At 29.2% G+C, this 20,748-nt stretch overlaps 2 protein-coding genes across 3 annotated transcripts; one reads left to right on the forward strand and one right to left on the reverse strand.

The window, feature by feature from the left end:
* Positions 1–358: 358 nt before the first annotated feature.
* On the forward strand, positions 359–9,397 carry LOC129961952 (piggyBac transposable element-derived protein 4-like). 2 transcript variants are annotated; one of them, XM_056075600.1, is made up of 3 exons: positions 359–400; positions 5,018–5,047; positions 9,035–9,397. In XM_056075600.1, exons 2-3 carry the CDS (start codon positions 5,032–5,034, stop codon positions 9,340–9,342), a joined length of 324 nt encoding a protein of 107 aa, XP_055931575.1. In that variant the 5' UTR covers positions 359–400; positions 5,018–5,031; the 3' UTR covers positions 9,343–9,397. The 2 variants fall into 2 exon arrangements, with proteins under 2 accessions (XP_055931575.1, XP_055931574.1); XM_056075599.1 differs by lacking the exon at positions 359–400 and having other exon boundaries at positions 4,817–5,047.
* Positions 9,398–13,572: 4,175 nt separating this feature from the next.
* LOC129959023 (uncharacterized) lies at positions 13,573–19,050 on the reverse strand. The gene is made up of 3 exons (XM_056071797.1): positions 17,901–19,050; positions 14,209–17,253; positions 13,573–13,817 (listed from the first exon to the last, which is right to left on the reverse strand). The coding sequence occupies exons 1-3, from the start codon at positions 19,048–19,050 to the stop codon at positions 13,573–13,575; spliced, it is 4,440 nt and encodes a 1,479-aa protein (XP_055927772.1).
* Positions 19,051–20,748: the final 1,698 nt, after the last annotated feature.

Here is a 20,748-nt window from a genome sequence, read left to right on the forward strand (position 1 = left end):
CTAAAAAATCACAGTTTCGTTTTCTGAATCAAAAATGAGGTCAGATAATTGAAGATAATTTTTTTTTCATAATTATATGTTTTCTACTAACTATCTGAATCAGTTTTCCATTAAAAATTCATTGATATGAAAGAATTCTTAAAATAGTTTTCTTAACTCCTTTCTAATTCTTTACTCATGTTACTCTTCAGTATTTTCAAATACAATTTAATGAACCAATTCATATAAAAATGAGTAAATGATCGCAACTATTTTAATATGTCTAAAATCTTTTCATTTGAAATTCACATAAAAATATTTTACAATAAAAGATATATAAGATAAACTACTATTCATAAAATGTTAATTGCGGGAAAATTATATTTTTTTTCCTTCGATCTGAATCTATAGCTTTGAAAAGGTACGAAAAGTAGATATAAAGCTGATAAACAAATGTGATATTGTCGAAAACAGTTGTCTGCTAAATTATAGTGTCATTAGTTTTCGATTATTCTACAATTGTTTGATTTGTATTGATCCATATCTTTATTAAATAACATGAAGAATTAAATAACTACAGCTTATTGTTGCACTGTCGCAACCTCATAGCAAGTATATTAAAAGAATAGATTTTATACAGATGTTTTTACTGTGAATTTTTTTTACTATAAGCTGTTACTGTAAATTCATTTTTATTTGGAAATAAATCTGCAAAATTTCTTTAATATTAACGTAACGGGAGATAAATAATGTATACCTTTGAATCTAAATGAAATAAGAATTTTGTAGAATGTATTAAGAATTGATGTGCATTAATTTAAATTGTATTTATATAGCCGCTTTGTTTTTGGCTTTTATTTTTTTTAAATGAAGAAATTGACAATTTTAAAAGTTGATCGATTATTTTTGATGATTCTATATTTTTAAAAACCATGAAATTTTAGTGAAGAATTGATGTATATATGATAATTATCTAATTAAATATGTATGTGTTTGGTATCTAATATTTGACGAAAGAAACAAATTTAAAATTGTAATTTATATCATAACTAAGAATATCAGAAAAAGCTTTTAATTGGAAGAATTTTATTCCATGAATTTCAACTTTTTATTTTAGTTCCGTGCTTACTTTTATTTCCCTTCTTCTCCATTTGTTTTATTTCTAGAAAAGGTACTTTGTACCTTTGGAATCAGAGGAATATAGATTTATTAAAAATCCTCTGTATTTATGGGCCTGGTAATTTTTAAATCTTTTATGGTAAAGCAAATCTTTTTCGGCTGGATGTTTGAAGAGCAGTGTCTAGTTCAAATATTTGCCTTTTGTGAACTGATTGCTGTTCAAAATTATCATATTCATTTCCAAATAACCTTCACGTAGTTATAAAAATAGAACATCAAATTAGGAAACAAATTTATTTCAGACTTCTACATAGTGCTAGAATGCACAAACATCACCAGTCTAATTTATTTAGATGATGTGTTTTATAATGTAAAATGATTAAATTTTTAAATTATAAATTTTTATTTTCTGATGTATTAAAATATATGTACTCTAAAAATTTTTCTTTTAATTTTTTTTTCAGGAGGTTTGTATGATTTTTTTATATGTATTGTCTAATTTTTTAATAATTTTCTAATAAATTAACCTAATTTTTTTAAAAAATTTTATTGAAGGTGATTAAGTTATTTTTTAGTGCACTGTGAAATTGAAACTTTTTTTTAAACTTTTATTTGTTTTAAACTCTCCACTTTTGTGAGTATAATAAATTAACTGTAACATAATGAACAGAAACAGCCTTTGTGATTTGAACTGTAATCGGTTTTACTTTAGGGAATGTAAAGTAGTAACTTTCAATTTATCTCAACAATGAAGAGCAGTGAACAGAGACTGCTGATAACATATCTAAAAGTCATGATCTTTTTGTATTAAACTAAAATTGGTTAAATCAGTTTACTGGTTAGAGTTGAGTGATTGTTCTTTAGTTTTCCTACTTATTTTAAATGCTATGTTGTTATTGACTACATGTCACTAATGTCACAGATTGCATGTAAATAGATTCATTTGTAAATGAGATTTGATGTTTTCTCCCCATTTGCATTTGATAACTAAATAAGGGCTACTTAAAGATACAGATGTAAGGATTAACTATTACATGTAAAGGTGAATAAAAAAGAAAATTTTTCAATTATTGCAAATAACAGCTTCTTGGGGGAAAGATTTTTTTCTCTCCCCCCTGTCTCTCTGGCATAAAGAAAAGCTGGTATCTATATATTAACCATATGCCAATGGCAAATATTTAGTTATAAAAGAATCTATTAACATGGGATCTTGAGAGTTCTTTTTATTTTTCAAATTATTTACTGACATGTGGCTAATACACAGGTACTAAAAAGCAAAATATGTAAAATTTCCATTTCTAAAAAGAACCTTATTTCTTTCTGGAAGATCTGTGCAGCTGCTAATTAATTTGCCATAAATAAAATTTATGTCATTGGAATATTTTTCAAAATATAAAAGAATTATATAGTACAAGATATAATTTTTTTTTAGTTTATTGATATCAAATATTTTTTAATAGTAAAATCCTTTTTTTAAACAATTCTAATATAGTTTTTACTATTATCAGGTGAATAAAGTTTTTCAGTTTTTTTTATAATTTTGTTCAAAAAAGTTAAGGTAGATTTTAAAATATATAATAAATTTAAAAGATACAATAAGATGATATATGTATCTGAAATGCCTATATCACCTTATAAAAACTAATAATTAAAATTTAAAAAAATTTAATTGCCAAAAAAATTATGTTACATTTTATTGATTAAGAATCTTAGACTTGTTTATTTCAACAATTCATTTTTTAAACAAATAGTTTGCTCCTGTTTCCTAAAAATAATCAAAATACTCATAATTATTTTCATTTTGCATTAAAAATACATACAAAGGTGTAAATCTGAAATTGTCTTTTTTATTTGTATATTTAACATTCTTTAAAGTTTCAAAACTAAAAACGTATAATGTTTTGTTATATGCATTTGTATGAATTAGTTTGCAGTTATATTTGAAATACATTTTCATCCCTGGAGATTGCAAGAAAAACATCAATTTATGTATATTTTCTCAATTATTGTAAGTTATGAATGTTTGTTTTCAAGTTGGTACTCTTTTCAAAACATGCATATTGATTGTAATATATAAGGTGTTGTATTTGAGATTATTGCATATTATTTTCTGCAAAATTTTTCTTTTCTACTGTCAACTGTAAATTCAAGGCTTGAAATTTCATCGTATTAATGCATTTGGAATTATTCAACTATATTTATTATTAAAAGTTTGGGTACTTTTCTATTGCTTGGCAGCAATTACCATTAAACAGGTATTACTGATAAAAAAGAAAAAGCATTGTTGTCATTAAATACCCTGTATCAGTAAATATAGTAGGTAATAAATGGTTCACAAATGCACACAGCTACCTTATGCTATAAAATTAGTTGTGAAAAATGTGATTTTCTTTATAGTATAAAGTTGTTGTATTCACTAAATTTAAGCTACTTTGAACTACCAAAAAGTATTATTTTTTTCTATATCTCACACTTTCATTAAAATTATCTTTGCTTTGAATTATATGTGTGTTTTTATGTATCAAATAAAGATATTAAGAAATATTTTATTATTATTCATATTCAAACCATCCATTCTTTAAAATGGTATTTGAATTTTTTAAAGGAATGCATGAGACCTTCATTCTGTCAATTTTTAAATTTTGTATTAATATTTGTACATTTTTATAAATTTAATAATTTTTATATTACAAATAATATATATGTTCCATTTAACAGCTATTATATGTAAAATTCTAATTCCGAGTCTTTAAAATACTGTGATCTTTATTTTGTTCCTTATATTACCAAAAAAAAAAAAATATGTTTGATATTTTTAAATAATATTTCTGCTTGAAATGTTTAATCAGATCTTTTTTTTTTCTTGCAGATTTTTCTCAAAATTACAACTGTACTTTATATTTATTATGACCTGTGATTGATTGATTGATTTTGTGTAATTTTAAATATTTAAAAAGAATATTTTTTTGATTTTCAATTAAGTATAATCACTGTTTCTAGTCATAATAGTTGTTGATACAGATATATTATTATAACTTAAAATTATTGTCAAAATTTATTTTTATATATATTGAATACTTAGTGCTACAAGAATCATTTGTTCATATTTTTTTTCTAAAATTTCATTGATAATCTAATTTATTTATTGACTATTTTTAGTTTTAGAAAGTTATCAAAATTGTATTTCAAAGCTATATGTTTAAAAATATTATTTTCCAAATTAAATGCATTTTTAACATCCCATTATAGATTTAAAATACCTTAATATATGAAGATTAAAATGTAAATATAGATAAAATATACCAAAAGTGATGAAAATTCTTTTTCCTGTCTATATATTTCTTCCTAGTAGCTAATGTGCTATGTTTTAACTGAGGGTTTAAACTTAATGATTCTTTGTTTCTGAACATTACTATTGTTGCAATAATGTAACATAGTTTAAGAAAGGAAAATTTCTTAAGAAAATTGGAAGTACCATATTACTTTTAAATGTCACGTAATATTTGACTTAATTTTAAAATTGAAAGATGTGCAATTGGAAATTAAACTAACAGATTTTTATTTTCTGTTCTTTACATTTTTGTTTACTTTTAATTCAAAAGACAAAGATTTTTCTTCTTAGATCTGTACTTTGTATTTATTTCTATGAATAGCATTTATTATATGAATAGTAGATTCTTTAAGTGACATAATCTTATACAACATAGAATATTAATGTCATTTTTTTTAATTAGTGCTCCTATTGAACATAAATATTATGCATAACGTTAGTACATAAATTCACTTATATAATAAATAACTTTTAGTATAAAAATGTTTTTCGATTCAATTTTTTATTTTAATGTTGTTTCAAAATCATATATTTTTTTAACTGCCTATTCTAAAAGACTTTTTAATAAAATATATTTTCTTTTTCCAGCTTATACAAAACAGATGCTGCCATATAATAGTAAGTTCCAGTGTCGGTATTGTATGTATTCAACTGACAAAAAGTGCCATATAACTTATCATGAACGTCTTCATTCAACTCATTCATATAAATGTCTTTACTGCCCAGAAATATTTCCTAAGTATAACTTTCTCCAGAAACATTCTTGGATTCACAAAAAGAAAACTAAAATTGGTTTCAAATAAAATTCAAACTCTTTAATGTTTATTACAAGTTGTTTAGCTTAATTTTTATAAATTTTTATTCATTTTCACAGTTGTTTAAAAATTCTGTGATATTTATTCTGTATATTTTAAAACTTTCATTGCAACATGTAAGTAAAAGATGATTTAGTTGACTATTTAGTATAATTCCTTGAAATTTTTGAAGAGTTTTCTGCTTTTTTTTTTTTTTTTTTTTTGTCTTTTATATATTTTAAAATTTAAATTGGATTAGAAAAAGAAGGCTTAATAACCTTCAAAAGTTGCATATGTTATGTATATTTATCTTTCCATCTTAGAAAGTTTTTAGAATTCTTTTCTCCTTTAAATATATCTGTTGAATTTTTGAATAATTTATTTTTATTCATTAAATAAAGTAAAATTTTACTTTGTGAAAGTTCTTAAATTTGTAATGATTTTCTTGGTTGAATATTTATGTACAAAATTGAATACATTTAAAATTTTTCATCTTAAAAAAATATACATTTTCTTGCATTTCTCATTTTTTTGCCAAAATGATTTTGAAGCCATTTATTCAAACAAATGTACATAATATGGAAATAAATAACTATATCCAAAAACAAAGTATTGTTTTGGTGTCCTTTATACATAAATTACAGATAATTTACATGTCTTGTTTCTTGTATGTGCTATAAACCATACAAGCTTCAAGAAAACATTTAAAACTCTAATGAAATGCATAGGATTTAATCATGGTTTTTAAAAAATTTGATTAATGCAAATTATTCTTTTAATATTGTATTAACTTTTTATCTTTTTTTTTATTAACTGAGTATTTTATAATCAAGATTGGTGCATTTTACTTAACTAAATTGTTGGTAAAGATTTCAACAAATTAAAAAGATGAAATTACAGCAGTTTATTAGAAATATTTAAGTATTTAATAAACAGCTATTTGATAATATTTTTATTAAAGTTTTAAGTATACATAAAAATTAATACATACTTTATTATTAAAAAATTTTGAAAAATGCCTTGTTTTCTGGCATCTGTTCATCTGAATATTACACAGTATTTATTTGAATATACGAATTGTTTCTTATTTTCATATTTCCTTATTTAATCAGTACAATAAAGTTATATTTAAATTGAAATTTTATTTTTGTGTATTTTGTATTGAAAAATATTATAAAAAGGATAAATTTCTTTATAACTTTGTATGTAGCATTATTGCAAAGTTTTTGAAATGAAAGCTGTAGTACTAAGAACAATATTTGAAATGTATAGTACAATTATTGTAAATGTTTATATATTTCTCTTTAGTTACAAAAGGTAAATTTTTTTTATTTTTTTTTATATCTTTAATATGTGAGTTCTTTATGTTTCCAAGTTTTATACCTGTTTCAGTTTCTGTTTTTATATCCATTTTATTAGAAAGTTAAGTGTATCTTTAAGAGAAATTAAAATTTTCTCACGAATATTATATTCTAAAATTAATCTTTTTTATCAGGGTTCTGTATACAAAGGCATTTAATTAAAAAAAAAACAGTTATCTGCTTTTTTTTTAATGAAATGATGAATGGTTCCTTAGAAATAATAAAATTCATTCCATTCTTTTTTTTTCTTTTTTTTTTATCTCTATAATCAGCAATAAGTTTTTCATTCATGGTAAAGGAATAGAAAAGATTACATTGTATATATAATTTATTGATTTGATAAATTTTCTTCAATAAAAAAATGTGACCTGTTTGCAATTAATGTGCCAAATTTAAATTTTTTTGTGTCTTGCAGTAAAACTACAGCAAAAGTGTGCATATTTCCTGTATATCTTAAATCATTATATATTATTTTTAAATTTTATTTGATTTCAGATTTTATTGTTCATTTTGAGATATATTTTATATCTTTATTCCTGAAAAAAATTGAAACTTATTGTTTAAGCTTTTATTTATTAAAAAAATGTTTAATAATTTTATTAAAATTAATAAATTTATTTTTATTTTATTAAAAAATAAAAATATGGAAAAAGGGATTGTGTGTCTCTACATTCTAGATTTATTTCCCCCCCATTCTCTAGAAAAAAACTCTGCCCCCCCCCCTTCTCTTTTTGTATGTGCATGATTTTATTAGTATAACAACATTGGCTAAATATAAATACTGCTTTATAGTATCGAATACATTGAAGTTCAAATGCGAATTTTTGGATATGAACTATAATTTATACAGTAGTATCTTAGATTAAAATTTTTTCACCATCAAAAAGTCACACCAAATGCATCAATGGTATTTATATATTTTAGAGTCACATGAAGTACAGAAATAGTATTCACACTATATGCCTGTTTGAATGACTTAATTGTAAAAGATTTTCTATCTGTTGATACATTTTTTTTAATGTTTCCTTATTAACTGTTTGCATTCAGATTATTCATTACTTTTGATTATTTATATTATTTTAGTTCCTACGGTTATTTTATTTAATAAAAGTTAAATTGAAATGTGGAAAAAAAATTTGCAGTTATCTGCTTGATATTTATGTCATATTAATTTTTCACTTCTTATAATGTATTGACTTTAAATTGAATTATATTACATTCTAGTTATTTCTCTACATAATCATCTTATGTATTGTATTCTTTTTATTTCCTAATCACAGGTTTTTCAGAAGTTGTTAGATCTCAACAGAACAATGTAGCGTTTACACTGTTATTATAATGATTGCATACTTATTAAAATTGCACAAAATTGTCTTTCCTTTTAGAAACAACTATTAGCAGCAAGCAGTTTCAATGATTTAAGCCACTGCGTTTTTGAATTATCACATTTCCTTGCATGCTAAAGTACAGACCATTGCATAATGTATGCATTGGTTTATATACATAATGTATTCTCCATCAAGCGACATTTAAATTCATTAAAGAATTTATTTTCTGTTCAATTTTATCATTCTCTATAAATGTAAAGAACCACATTGAACGATTAATTGTTAATCATTGTAAACAATATAATCATCTTCACATTGATTAATAATAATTGTTTTCTCAATTTACTGTATAGTCTGTTGAATTAAACATTGTTTTGCAGTGAGATTAAAATATTTAATTTTATCAAATGTGCAACTGTGGTCTTCATTAGCGAATAGAAAAGCAGACTCACTGTTAACCCTTTTACGTAGTGGGCATTCTAGATTCACCCATTTCCACTTGTTGCTAGCTGAACAACCACCTCTATATTCTCAGTGTGACTGTCAAATGTCTGTTCAACATATATTGTCAGAATGCCCAAATTTCAATGCTCAGCATTTGCTATTTTTTCAAAACACGAACACTCCATTACCTTTCTTACTTGGTAAGACACCACATGCTCAAATTTTTGCGTTTTTATATTCTATCAAATTTTATGCACTCATTTAAACTTGTTTGCTTTTGGGTATTTTTGTACACTATCCGTTTTTGATTATTGTACATTGATATGGTTTTAACCCTAGTTTGGCACAGCGTAGTCAAACCCATGGCTCTTGTGCCGGAAAAATCCAAACAAAACAAAAACATCAAACTTCAGAACTTTAATTCTAACATTTTAAAGATGAATTACTACTTTTTTTGTGTTATAAAATTAATTCATTTTGGAAAAAAGAACCTTGAATTTTTTTTTTTATCTATTTTGATTTGCATCCTTTTTCAGTCCTACTTTTACTTGTAAAGATGGAATTGAAACTTTCACATATTTTCCCATCTTGACTTATAAAGATGGAAAGTGTAAAGAATCAGGTTTAAAAATAGGAATTAATTGCAGTTAAAACTTTTTAAGTTTCTTCTTCTTTTAGCTAGCAACTGGATTAAGCCCAGAATACCAGAAGATATTCTACATTTGGAAAACACTGATGATAAAGCGCCATCTGTTAGCTCTAACAGAATTTCGAAAGATCATCCTCTGAGATTATCAGGTGGTATGAAAGATCATTATCCTGTGGCAATTCCACCCTCTGGGCGTAAGAAATTTCCAACTAGAGTTTGCAGAGTATGCAAAGCCCACAGCCAGAGACGTGAGACGCGTTATGTATGTAAATTATGCAATGTTGCATTGCATGCGGGGGAGTGTTTTACAAGATATCATACCTTAAAAAATTATTAGTAAATAATGTTTTTCTATTGCATTTGGAGATGTATTTTGTTGCATGTAATATATTGTTTTCTTAACAATTTTATTGAAATAAATATTACTGTGATTTTTTTTCCAGCCAATTCTTTTATCATGATTTAACATTAAGTAGTTTAAAAAATCGTGTCTTTTACTGTATAACAAAATAATAGAAATATTTTTTAAATGATTTTTTTCTGTAAAACAATTTTTTATTTCAAGAATCATTGTGTAAATCACAATAACTATTTATATTACTCACACATGAATATCTTGAAAAAATTGATTGACTGGACCACCTCAAATAATAACACCTGCACTGAAACCATGCAATAAAGACCGCAATATACATCTCTTGTATAAATTCTTTATACTGAGGTATGTCCTGTCATCGTTATGGGGTCTAATCAAATAGTTAGGGTAGGCAACTATGCAATAACTCCAGGACCTTGATTTTTTTAAACCATTATTTTTAGGTTAATTAATTTTAGGCTTTCAGTTAATTAACAGGTTATTGCATTCAAATTAAAAAACAAGTATAACTTAAATTTCAGAACATTATTAAAAAATGTTTTTAATTGCGTTTTGTAAATTTTATATTATGTTGTTTTATAATTCTAAACAAATATTTTGCTTTATAATTTAAAACCAGCAGGAATAGTTTTGCCAAAAATTTTCCACATACGCTTCAGTAAATATATTATGCCCTCTTCTCTGGCAATACCATGAATGTCACGAAACCTCAGATTTTTATTTTCAGAAGTTGCAAACATTAGAGTCACACGCTGTGCAATATAGTAAAGAAAACCGGTATTTGTGTATTACTTGCATTTTATTGGCGAACATTAATTACGAAATATCGAACTTTGGCGTGAATCTATCATTTTTACTGAATGTAGAGTGCGATTTTTCTTTCGGCAATAATAAAAATAGAAAAAAAAAATTGGAAATGTATTTCTAGTGCTTTCACTACGACCAATTTAAATTAAAATTTGACACAGATATGCAATTTTAGTCACAAGATCATGCACCAGACATCACTTTTTTGAATTATTGCAAAATTATAATTATTTGCATGCATACAAAAATACAGATGGACAGAAAAGTCTACCCTTATCAAATTTGGTTTGAAAATTTGTTGCGAACCTACACTTTAAATGCTATTTAAAATATAACTCTATATTGGAAAGTATTCGAATATGAAATATAAATAAAATAGATAAAATTTTGTTCATATATTTAGTTCTGTGCACAAAATTTTATTCATTTAGCTCTTTACGTTATATAGCTATATCACTTGTATTTTGACATTTAAAAAAAAAAAAACAGTCCTGTGAACAGATAACATTCAAACTTTGTGTATTAAACCTAAAATTTACAAGCTTAACGTATTTTTTAATTTACTTTGAAGGAAATGTACAATCGGGAGTTATACACTGATTTTAATAAAATTTTACAAGCCGCCTTCGGCGACATGCTATTCGGTTCCCATCTTTATATTTGAAATAATTAACTATTAAGGAGTCATGAGCATACATATGAAACGAAAATTTTGCTATGTTTGTGGCTAAAACTCTATCATTGTTTTTATTCACAGAGAATATAGACTGAAATAATGCTACCTACATTTCTCTAAAAATGTCCCCTCCCCATTCGTATCTAGGGAGCATGTACTTTCATAAGAAACAAAAATTTTCAAAATTGGTCCAGTGTTAGGGGTTGGCGAACTATGCCTTGGATTTTCCCCGTAGAGAATATGTAGCGAATATGTTATAGATTTCTCAAAAATGGAAGGTGTTGGAAGGAAACAATCCTTCATGATATATCCAGGCATCACGCGTTTTTATATGAAATAAAAATCTACGAAATCGGACCAGTGGGTAGGATTGTGTGCTTGGTATGCTGATGTTTAATCAATAAATTACACTTAAGAAGTCGAGATTTTAACTATTATCATAATAAGCAGATAGACACAATTTAAAAATAATTTTAAATCAGTCAATTATCGTCCTTTTTTTACATTTAAATTCTATTAGAGAGTGAAAAATATCAGTAAAGAGTTAAATAACAGCAAAGAGAGAGCAGAAAGATAACATTTTATTAACTTTTCTTCCTTGTTTCATTTCTCATCAATCCGCACATCTCCTCCTTATAAAGACATGAAAAAAAAAAGTGTGACCCCCCCAACTTCCGGTCCGTAATGATGTTTATTCTAAATGGGAAGTATTTTGAAGAAGAAACGTTTAGTGTATCCTAAATTTTCAAAACAAAATTTTTATGACCTCAATCCGTATCTTTTATGGACAAACAAACTGTTTACAGGTCTTGTCTTTTTTTTTTTTCTTTTTCACTTTATTTATACCTAAAAAATTATCTACTGATTATTTGTGGTGCGTTATATGGAATATACGTTACGAAATTTTGTTACAATGAAATCAACTGTTTTCGAACTGTCCATTTATTATTGGCAGTTTTAATTTAGGATTCCTTTGCATTTCTTTTTCGGATTTTCAGATTTCATAATAAATAAGAATTGCTGTGGCATCTTTGCAGAAAGCAACCAACAAATAAACCACATAGATTCTAAATACGACATATAATATACTGATGATTTGTTGACTTTTTGTGGAAATTTCAATTCATTTTGTATCTGTTTTAACTCTTAATCAGTTTTTAAAATTCGATTTATTAGCACTGCTACCGTTTTGTCTCTGGATAGCTTTAAATAAGCCTGTTGGTACTTTCTCAACTTCAACAAAGGCAAAAATTCTTTTTTTTTTTTTTTTCTTGTATATGGAGTATGAAAAAAGTATTGTAACAGGCAAAAAATTCGAACTCGAAATTTTGACGAATCACCAATGTTTAGACCTATCTGATTTCGATAAACACATTTTTAGAAAAAAATGTGTCTATCTGTGAACAGGATAATTCAAAAAGGCTTTGAGCTAGACAGATGAAATTTGGTATACCGTCTTTACACGAAATTTGTAGATTTCTATCAAATTTCGAGCAAAATTCATTCAGTCTGTCCGCCTGACTGTTCTAATATAAGTTAATACGATAATTATAAAATGGTGAGTGTTAAATGGATAAATTTCGCTACGCATATTTAAAATTTATAATGCAGGCAACTATCAAATTTTGAACTAAATCCATTAAGGAGTTGACTGTCTGCTCTTTTAAAAACATGTAAACGCGATAATTCAAAAGCGGAATGATTGAAATATATCAGATTTGGTTCGGAATTTTTTAACTGCAAGTGTAGATTTTGTGTCAAGTTTTTGTTTCAATCGGTCGGGAAAAAATGTATTTAAAAGACAAATTCGATTTTCGTATACTATTAACATGCCTGGGATTAATCGCTAAGGATTCTATATTCTTATACATAGAGTCTATAGATACAGTAAAAATGCTAAAGTCACACGGAAGGTTAATACTTCGTAAATAATGTATCCAATACAAGAGATTTCCTAGGATTATACCTTTATTAGAGTATGTGAGAAAGTTTTGAGGAGACTACACCCGCAAGTCCAAACTGAAATCATTTAGTTGCATACCGGAGCACTTGAAACAAAATATTTTTTCGTTTCTTCTTAGACTGGCACTTCGTAAATCTATATTCATATCATTCATTATATATTATCATATAAATATGGCCGGGATAGCATGGTTGGTAGGGCGTTGCATTCGCGTCCCTTGGGTTGCGAGTTCGAACCCCGCCCCCGAAGACTCTCCGTGTGTGCGGTGGCTGGGGCACGTATAAATCTGTCATGGTCAAAAAGTCCCTATTGCGGATTTGATGTTCTTTAATTTCTATTTATCAACAAAAAAGAATCCACATACCTTTCTGCTGATCAAAGTTCGAGCCAAAATGTCCGGGATAGAGCTTGCCTACCCTAAAAATATCCAATAACTTCTCCACATGACAAAAGCAGTGAGGTCGTTTTGTTTAACATCTTTTAATGCAGTTTTATAAATTACAAACACTCCTTCAGGAGTTCTAACAGATAACTGTTAAATTACAAAAAAAACCCAATATAAATAATAATCCCTTCTGGCGCCACCAGACCGGAAATGAACAGATGCATCATAAATATATATATAAAACAAATAATAAAAAAAAGGAATTACAGGAAACTACGAAAACGAATAAAGTTTGTTCGTTTCCCGTTGCAACACTCCCCATTTTGAGTTTATAAGCTGTTCATAAACTCAAATAAAAGTTCATAGTCTTTGGACAGGTCTCAGCAATCGTCCATAACGGGATCGCCTTGGTTCCAATTTTTCAGTTCCGTCAGGTAAGACAGGATGAGAAGTTTCATTCGGAAGGAGAGGCGAAGAATCCATCGTCGGCTCCATGTCGGTTCCACAGTCAGATTCTTTAGAAGGAAGTGGAAGACCATCAGGGGGCTCTATCAGGGAAGTCTTCCTATCTAAAGAGATGGGAAAAGTCTCTTGTCTATTAGCACCTGAAATTAGAGGAGAATTAGTATTGTGTTCAACAGGTTTATCATTTTCGCTCACTTCAAGTAGATATAATTTCTGCACAGGACGCAGAAAAGAACCAAACTTGGTCTTAACTAGAGCTACTCTAGCTCTATTGTCTTTTCCTTGAAACAGTTTCAAAATCCTCCCCAAATTCCAGTTCAATCTTTTGGTATTATCTTCAACCAAAACGATGTCTCCAATACATAAAGCAGTTTCTCTTTTTACCTTTTGTATTTCTCGCAATTGTCCCAAGTATTCCGATCGAAAACGTTTCCTTAGATCCTTTTGGATTCTGTTTCGGTAGGCCAATCTTTTATTAAACTTAGTTTCTTCAATTAGGTCTAAATCAGGCACACCGGTTTCTCTAATAACCGGTTCTCAGGAACATTGCTGGAGTAAGGGGTTCCAAATCCTCGGCATCTTCCGAAACATAAGTAAGTGGTCTTGAATTCATTACTCTTTCACAGTCACAAAGAACTGTGTTCATTTCTTCATGATTTAAAGATGTCTTTCTTAAAGTTCTTCTTAAAATCCGCTTCATAAGGCCGATAAGTCTCTCCCAAAATCCTCCCCACCAGGGGGCATTTGGAGGTATAAAAGTCCAAGAAATAGGTCTTAGTTCTTCAATATTCTTCAGTTTTTCGAAATCAACTTCCTTCAGTAGACGATGAGCACTTTTCAAATTTGTACCATTATCTGAATAGATGACAGATGGTCGACCTCTTCGTGCAATAAATCTCCTCAAACCTAGTAGGAAATTTTCAGTTGATACTGAAGTTAAAAGTTCGAGGTGGACTGCACGGTAAACCGCGCAAGTTAGGATCAAAATCCAAGCCTTTCTTTCTTCTTTAAGGATGACAGGTCCAGCTAGATCTAATCCTACGATTTCGAAAGTTTCAGCATCTCTCACACGGTCTTGAGGCAATAGGCCCTCCTGAACAAAAACCGGTTTTGCATCAAATCTATTGCAAATGATGCAGGACTTTATAGCTTTTTTAATAGCTTTTCTTGACTTCAAAATCCAGTAATTTTCCCTAAGATGGTACATAAGCATTTGAACTCCAGAATGTCCATGATGTTCGTGTTCATACATTATGAGAGTCATGACAACAGGATGATCGGAAGGAAGAATTATGGGCAGACGAAAATCTCTATGGTCTTCCCTAAAAAATATTCTGGTTTTCACTCTTAGAATTCCCTCAGAGTCTTTGATAACTTGTAAAGATTTTAACCTTTTGTCGTTCTCATCATAAAAGGCTTCTAACTGCACTTGTTTCAGCAAAATACGTTCAGCCTTCTTGATTTCATCATAATTCAATGGACCTACTGTTCTTCGATTTCTCCCATTCTTCAGATTCTTAAGAAACCTTAAAAGCCAAGCTGTAATTCGGACAATTTTAACATACGATGAAAATCGATGATAATACTTTTCCTCAAGTTGTAAAACAGAAGCGGTTACAATAGTCTTCTTCTTTTCTGAATTAACCACTTCCATATTTGGAAAATGAGCAGATTTTGGCCAATCTTCTTTCGACCTTTTGATCCAATCAGGTCCTTCCCACCAATGACTTTTGATGAGGGTCCTCACTGTACATCCTCTCGATGGGAGATCAGCTGGGTTAGAAATACCAGGTACATGTCTCCAATTTTCCACAGAAGATAGTTTTCTTATCTCCTCCACTCTATTAGCAACAAAGGTAGCCCATGGGCCTTCTCTTTTTATCCAATGTAGAACATCCATTGAATCAGACCAGAAAGTGCTTTCAATATCTTCCAAATGCAAATCTCTCTTTATCGCATCAGCTAACCTTGCTCCGATCATGCAAGATAAAAGTTCCAATCTTGGGATAGAAATACCTTTCAAAGGAGCAACCTTTGATCGTGCTTGGATTAATTGGCAGGTCACCTTGCCATCTTTCTCAACTCGAAGAAATGCGCACGTAGCGTAAGCCAATTTTGAAGCGTCGCAAAATACCTCTAGTGACAAGCTGGCGTCTTTAAGATCGAGGTGTGACAGCCTCCGTGAAATTTCTAATTCTTTCAAGTCTTTAAGTTGACACTGCCAAATTTCAAATTTTTTCTCGATGTCTTCAGGCAATGGAAAATCCCAAGACGCTTCCATCTTCCAGCACTCTTGCAGAATCAGTTTGGGAATTAGAGTGACAGGGCAGGTGACTCCAATTGGATCAAAAATTCGATGAGTAATGGAAAGTATTTTTCTTTTCGAAACGGGTCCTTCTTCAAGAACGGGCTCTTTGAAAGAGATGGACAAAGTATCTCTTTCCACATTCCACAAAAGACCAAGAACTTGTACCTCGGGCGAATAGAGATCATGTTGATCAATGCTTTCCTCCAAAATAGGTGAATGCATGTTACTATGTCTCCAACCACGTAAGTCGAAATTTCCTAATGCCAACAATTCTCTAGAGTCTCGTTGAAAAAACAAGTATTCTTCGAATGTTTCCACACTCGTTACGCAATTGTCAACGTACATAGAGTCTAGTAGCTTTTCAGCTGCAGCTTTCAAATGCTCAGGTGCCCGTTTTAGATGAAAATTTAATACTGCAGCTAGCAGGAAGGGACTGCATGATACTCCAAAGACTACTCGACAATGTCTATAAATAATAACCTTTTCATGATCGCCACCTTCCCACCACAAAAAACGTAGACAGTTCCTATCGTTTTCGTGTAAAGCGATTTGCAAGAATGCTTTACGAATATCCGATATTACTCCTATCTTTCTTAAACGAAACCTATTCAAGATTGCAGGTATTATTTCAATTAAATTAGGTCCTGGTTCAATGCAAGAGTTCAGAGAACAAAAGTGTCCATGACGAGCGGACCCATCAAATACAGGGCGGATTTTGGTTGTAGAGTTTTCTTTGAACACAGGTCTGTGTGGTAGGTAATGAATTTTCTTATTTTTGTCATGATCATTTTCATTAACCCTTTCAATAATCCCCTCATTTTCCCATTCAAAAAACACTTGCTCATAATCTATTAGTCTACCATTACCTTTTAGAGATCTTACAGTATTTTTCAACCTTCTTTCGGCTAGTTGAAAATTATCACTAAGTTTATCATGTCCATCGATCCAAGGAATGTATACATAATATCTACCATCTTCATTTTGCGAGACCGTATTCTCAAAATGTTTTAAAGTAAGATCTTGCAACTCAAGTTTCGTTTTCTTTTCACTTGGGTCCTTAATTCCCAAAGAATCTAATTCCCATAGGTCCGAAATTTTTGTCTGATTTGTAAGCAAAGAATGCACCAGTAATGAATTTTTGGATTCAAAAGTGGATTTAGAGTTCGATTTTCCCATAACAGTCCATCCCAGTTTTGTATTTACTGCTGTGAGACCTTTAGATACTTGTTTAATCTCACCCGTAAATAGTTTTCCTATTATGTCCGCTCCTAACAAAATATGAATTTCATCAACGTTTTTATCAAAAATGCAATGCTTGTTATTCACAGTAGAATCACTTATAAAAATATCAAGTTGCTCTAATTTCTTTAAAATACGATAGTCAGTAATTCTAGATATTCCTAAACATATATTCTTCTGATCGTTAACTTCCAAAGTAAAATCAAAATTTCTATCCAGACTACATAATTTAATAGAATATCTATCATGCACTTCAGTCATTTGTTGACCGCCAAAAAGTCCATGCGTTACCTTGTGTTTTCCTAGGCTCTTCAAACCCAAAGTTTTAGCAATGTATTGCGAAACATAACTCTTCTGACTTCCGGTATCTAAAATTGCCCTTACTAGCCTTTCACAATTACCATTTTTGATGTAAACAACCAAAGTTTGTAAAAAACTTCTCCTTCACTCTGATTACCTAGATCTGTCGACCCAGTCTGAACCAGATTTTTTCTTTCTATGTGTTGCTGTCTAAAACATAAAAATTTGTGATGTAATCCTGAACAAAATTCACATTTCGTTTTATTTATGGGACAATTCCTACTAAGATGCCGATCTATTTTAAGGCAATTGAAACAGCAACCGTTTCGCAATAAAATATTCTTTCTTTCCTGTAGAGAAAGATCTGTCATCGCACGTCCACAGCTATTCGTAGTATGAGTCATCGATTCACAAAAGACACAGCTATTCTTCGTTTTGTTTCTATTTTCATTGAGAGGAGTCACTAACAGTTCATTAGCAGTAGCAGTAGAGATACCTTTTTGATTTATTCTTTTATTTTCGCGATCCTGGTATTTAAACTCCATACGTCGATTACGCAATTCAATACACGATTTATTTGTTTTGTTAATAGACTGCGTTTTTTCTCTGGCAGCTAAGGCATGAGTAATGAAGGATAACAGTTCCTCAATTTTAGAACCTGAATTTTGTTTTTCTGATTTATTGTATTCTAAAAGTAAATCAGCCGGAATAAGTTTCATGATTATTGGACACAAGATACTTCCATATTGTGAGGTTGAAATACCTAAAGACTCCAAACTTCTCAATTGAACATTACAGTTATCAACAAATTGTCGGAAGGACCGAATGTCGTTAGAATCTTTTAATGGTGGTAAAGATAATATTTTATTCATATGGGCTTGAACCAATACTTCAGTACTTGCAAATCGTTCTTTCAATAATTGAACTGCTTCATCGTACGCAGCTGCTGAAATAGGAAATCCTTCTACGGTATTTAATGCAGATCCTCCAAGATGAGCCTTTAAATAATTAAATTTGTCGACTTTATTTAATGACTCATTGTTATGTACAGCCGTTTCAAAACTGTTCCAAAATGTCAGCCACTTAGAGGCATCATCGCCAAAAAATCTGGCTATATGATATTTGGGGATTTTAATTTTGATACTTTCAACATTCTGGGGAAGAAAGTTTTCTGTTGGAATAGTCAAAGCCGTGTTTTCTACTAATGACGAATTATCCAAGTTCAACTTAGCAACATGATTAATTTTCTTTTTAGTGCGGAACAGACAAAGTAAAACTTTATATTCTTGCGCCGTTTCAAACTCTTCCTCAAAATTATCTGTATTAAAAAGAGGCTCAAGTTGTTGATCAACTATAGACAATTGTTCGAATTTACAATTAAGAATTTCCGAAAATTCCTCTAACTTTTTAGAATTTAATTGTTCATTAGCCAATTCAGTTTCTAAATCGTTTACAGCTTTCGTTACCGCGGTGCGTAAAGACTTCCGTTTTCGTTTTAACAAATCAAATTGCTGTTGTTCCGACATTTTAAATACTCAAAAAATACTCTTTACTAATCTAAGCATTCAATTTCAATAATAAATTATTCCCCACAATACTTCAATTTTTACACATTTAAATTTCAAAAACAAATATTCAAAATTTCAAATAGAAAGCACATTTAAAATTCAGTTTCTATAAATATACAAAAGTATAAATTCACAAGATTTCAAATATTCAAATATTCTAAATTCAAGTTTCATAAAAATTCAAATATTCTAAAATTCTAAATTGAAGTTACATAAAAATTCAGTTTCGTTTCTAAAAATATTCCTGATGCTAGTGTCAGAAATCCAACCATTCATAAATATTTCAAAAGTTCTTTTTATTGCTTCAAGTTGCAAGTAATTCTAAAAGGAAATCTAATTTTCTAAGCACCAAATTCAGTTGGTTAGAAAAAATTCTAATATTTCAAAATTGAAACCGAAATTGTTCTTGAGTTCTAAAATGTTCTAATTTTCAAATCTAAATAAAGTTCTAAACATGTTCGAAAATGTTCCAATAAATCGAAGTTTCGATTTTCAAATGCTTATTCATAAAATTCTATCAAAAACTTATCAAGCTCTGATCCCGGCAGGGATGCCATATTGCGGATTTGATGTTCTTTAATTTCTATTTATCAACAAAAAAGAATCCACATACCTTTCTGCTGATCAAAGTTCGAGCCAAAATGTCCGGGATAGAGCTTGCCTACCCTAAAAATATCCAATAACTTCTCCACATGACAAAAGCAGTGAGGTCGTTTTGTTTAACATCTTTTAATGCAGTTTTATAAATTACAAACACTCCTTCAGGAGTTCTAACAGACAACTGTTAAATTACAAAAAAACCCAATATAAATAATAATCCCTTCTGGCGCCACCAGACCGGAAATGAACAGATGCATCATAAATATATATATAAAACAAATAATAAAAAAAAGGAATTACAGGAAACTACGAAAACGAATAAAGTTTGTTCGTTTCCCGTTGCAACTGTCCCCCATGTAGAGAGTAATACCACTGGGGATACTGCATCAGAGTTGATCGTTCTCTGATTCAGGTCTAAGTTATAATTTGTGGGCGAGGGAATGAAATGCATGAATGAAGTCCGCCCCGTAAAAAGGGTTGACGTGTGTGTAACTAAGTTGTACTCTTGACGCTACTGAAAAAACCAGAGACGCACACTTGGCTTAAAATCACTGACTTCTAAAGTCAAGGTATTAATCTAATAATGAGAATGTCTATTTCGGTATGGTCTTATGATTATTTTCGTTAAATCATTTACGCATGTGCTTACTTACAATCTTGATAACAAAAATGTTGCTTTCTTGTGGATATTTCTCTAAATATGGTGTCAGACCACAGCTAAGGCTTAGTGGTTGATGGAAATATTGCATATTTGACTTTAAAGTAAAAGCGATAAATTCAGTAAAGATTTAATTTCAGAAATAAAAGATACAATTCAAAAGCATCTATTTAATTCCTAGCATTATTTTATAGACCTGTTGCAGATTTCAGGAAGCGAGCTTTAGTTCGGACGATGTCGAAATACTTAAGCTTTTATTATTATAATCTGATGCATAAAATATTTTTATCGCTCAATCAACTCCGCATTTTACTATCTTATTGTACAGGGTGGTTACAATTAAATTTCCTCTATAAACAGAATCCTACAACGCAAATGGGTGAACGGATTGCAACGAA

This window comes from Argiope bruennichi, chromosome 2, assembly GCF_947563725.1.
Source record: "Argiope bruennichi chromosome 2, qqArgBrue1.1, whole genome shotgun sequence".
Lineage (NCBI taxonomy): Eukaryota > Metazoa > Arthropoda > Arachnida > Araneae > Araneidae > Argiope > Argiope bruennichi.

What these genes read in the sequence shown, in the direction of transcription:
- LOC129961952 (XM_056075599.1), top strand. Translation starts at nt 4,912, where the DNA reads ATGTTTTTCGATTCAATTTTTTATTTTAATGTTGTTTCAAAATCATAT. An exon ending in ACAGATGCTGCCATATAATA is followed by an intron (nt 5,048 to 9,034) that starts GTAAGTTCCAGT and finishes TTCTTCTTTTAG; the next exon opens with CTAGCAACTGGATTAAGCCC.
- LOC129959023 (XM_056071797.1), bottom strand. Translation starts at nt 19,050, where the DNA reads ATGTCGGAACAACAGCAATTTGATTTGTTAAAACGAAAACGGAAGTCT. An exon ending in TACTACGAATAGCTGTGGAC is followed by an intron (nt 17,254 to 17,900) that starts GTGCGATGACAG and finishes ATATTTTGTTAG; the next exon opens with GAGCGGACATAATAGGAAAA. An exon ending in AGCAATGTTCCTGAGAACCG is followed by an intron (nt 13,818 to 14,208) that starts GTTATTAGAGAA and finishes CTCTAATTTCAG; the next exon opens with GTGCTAATAGACAAGAGACT.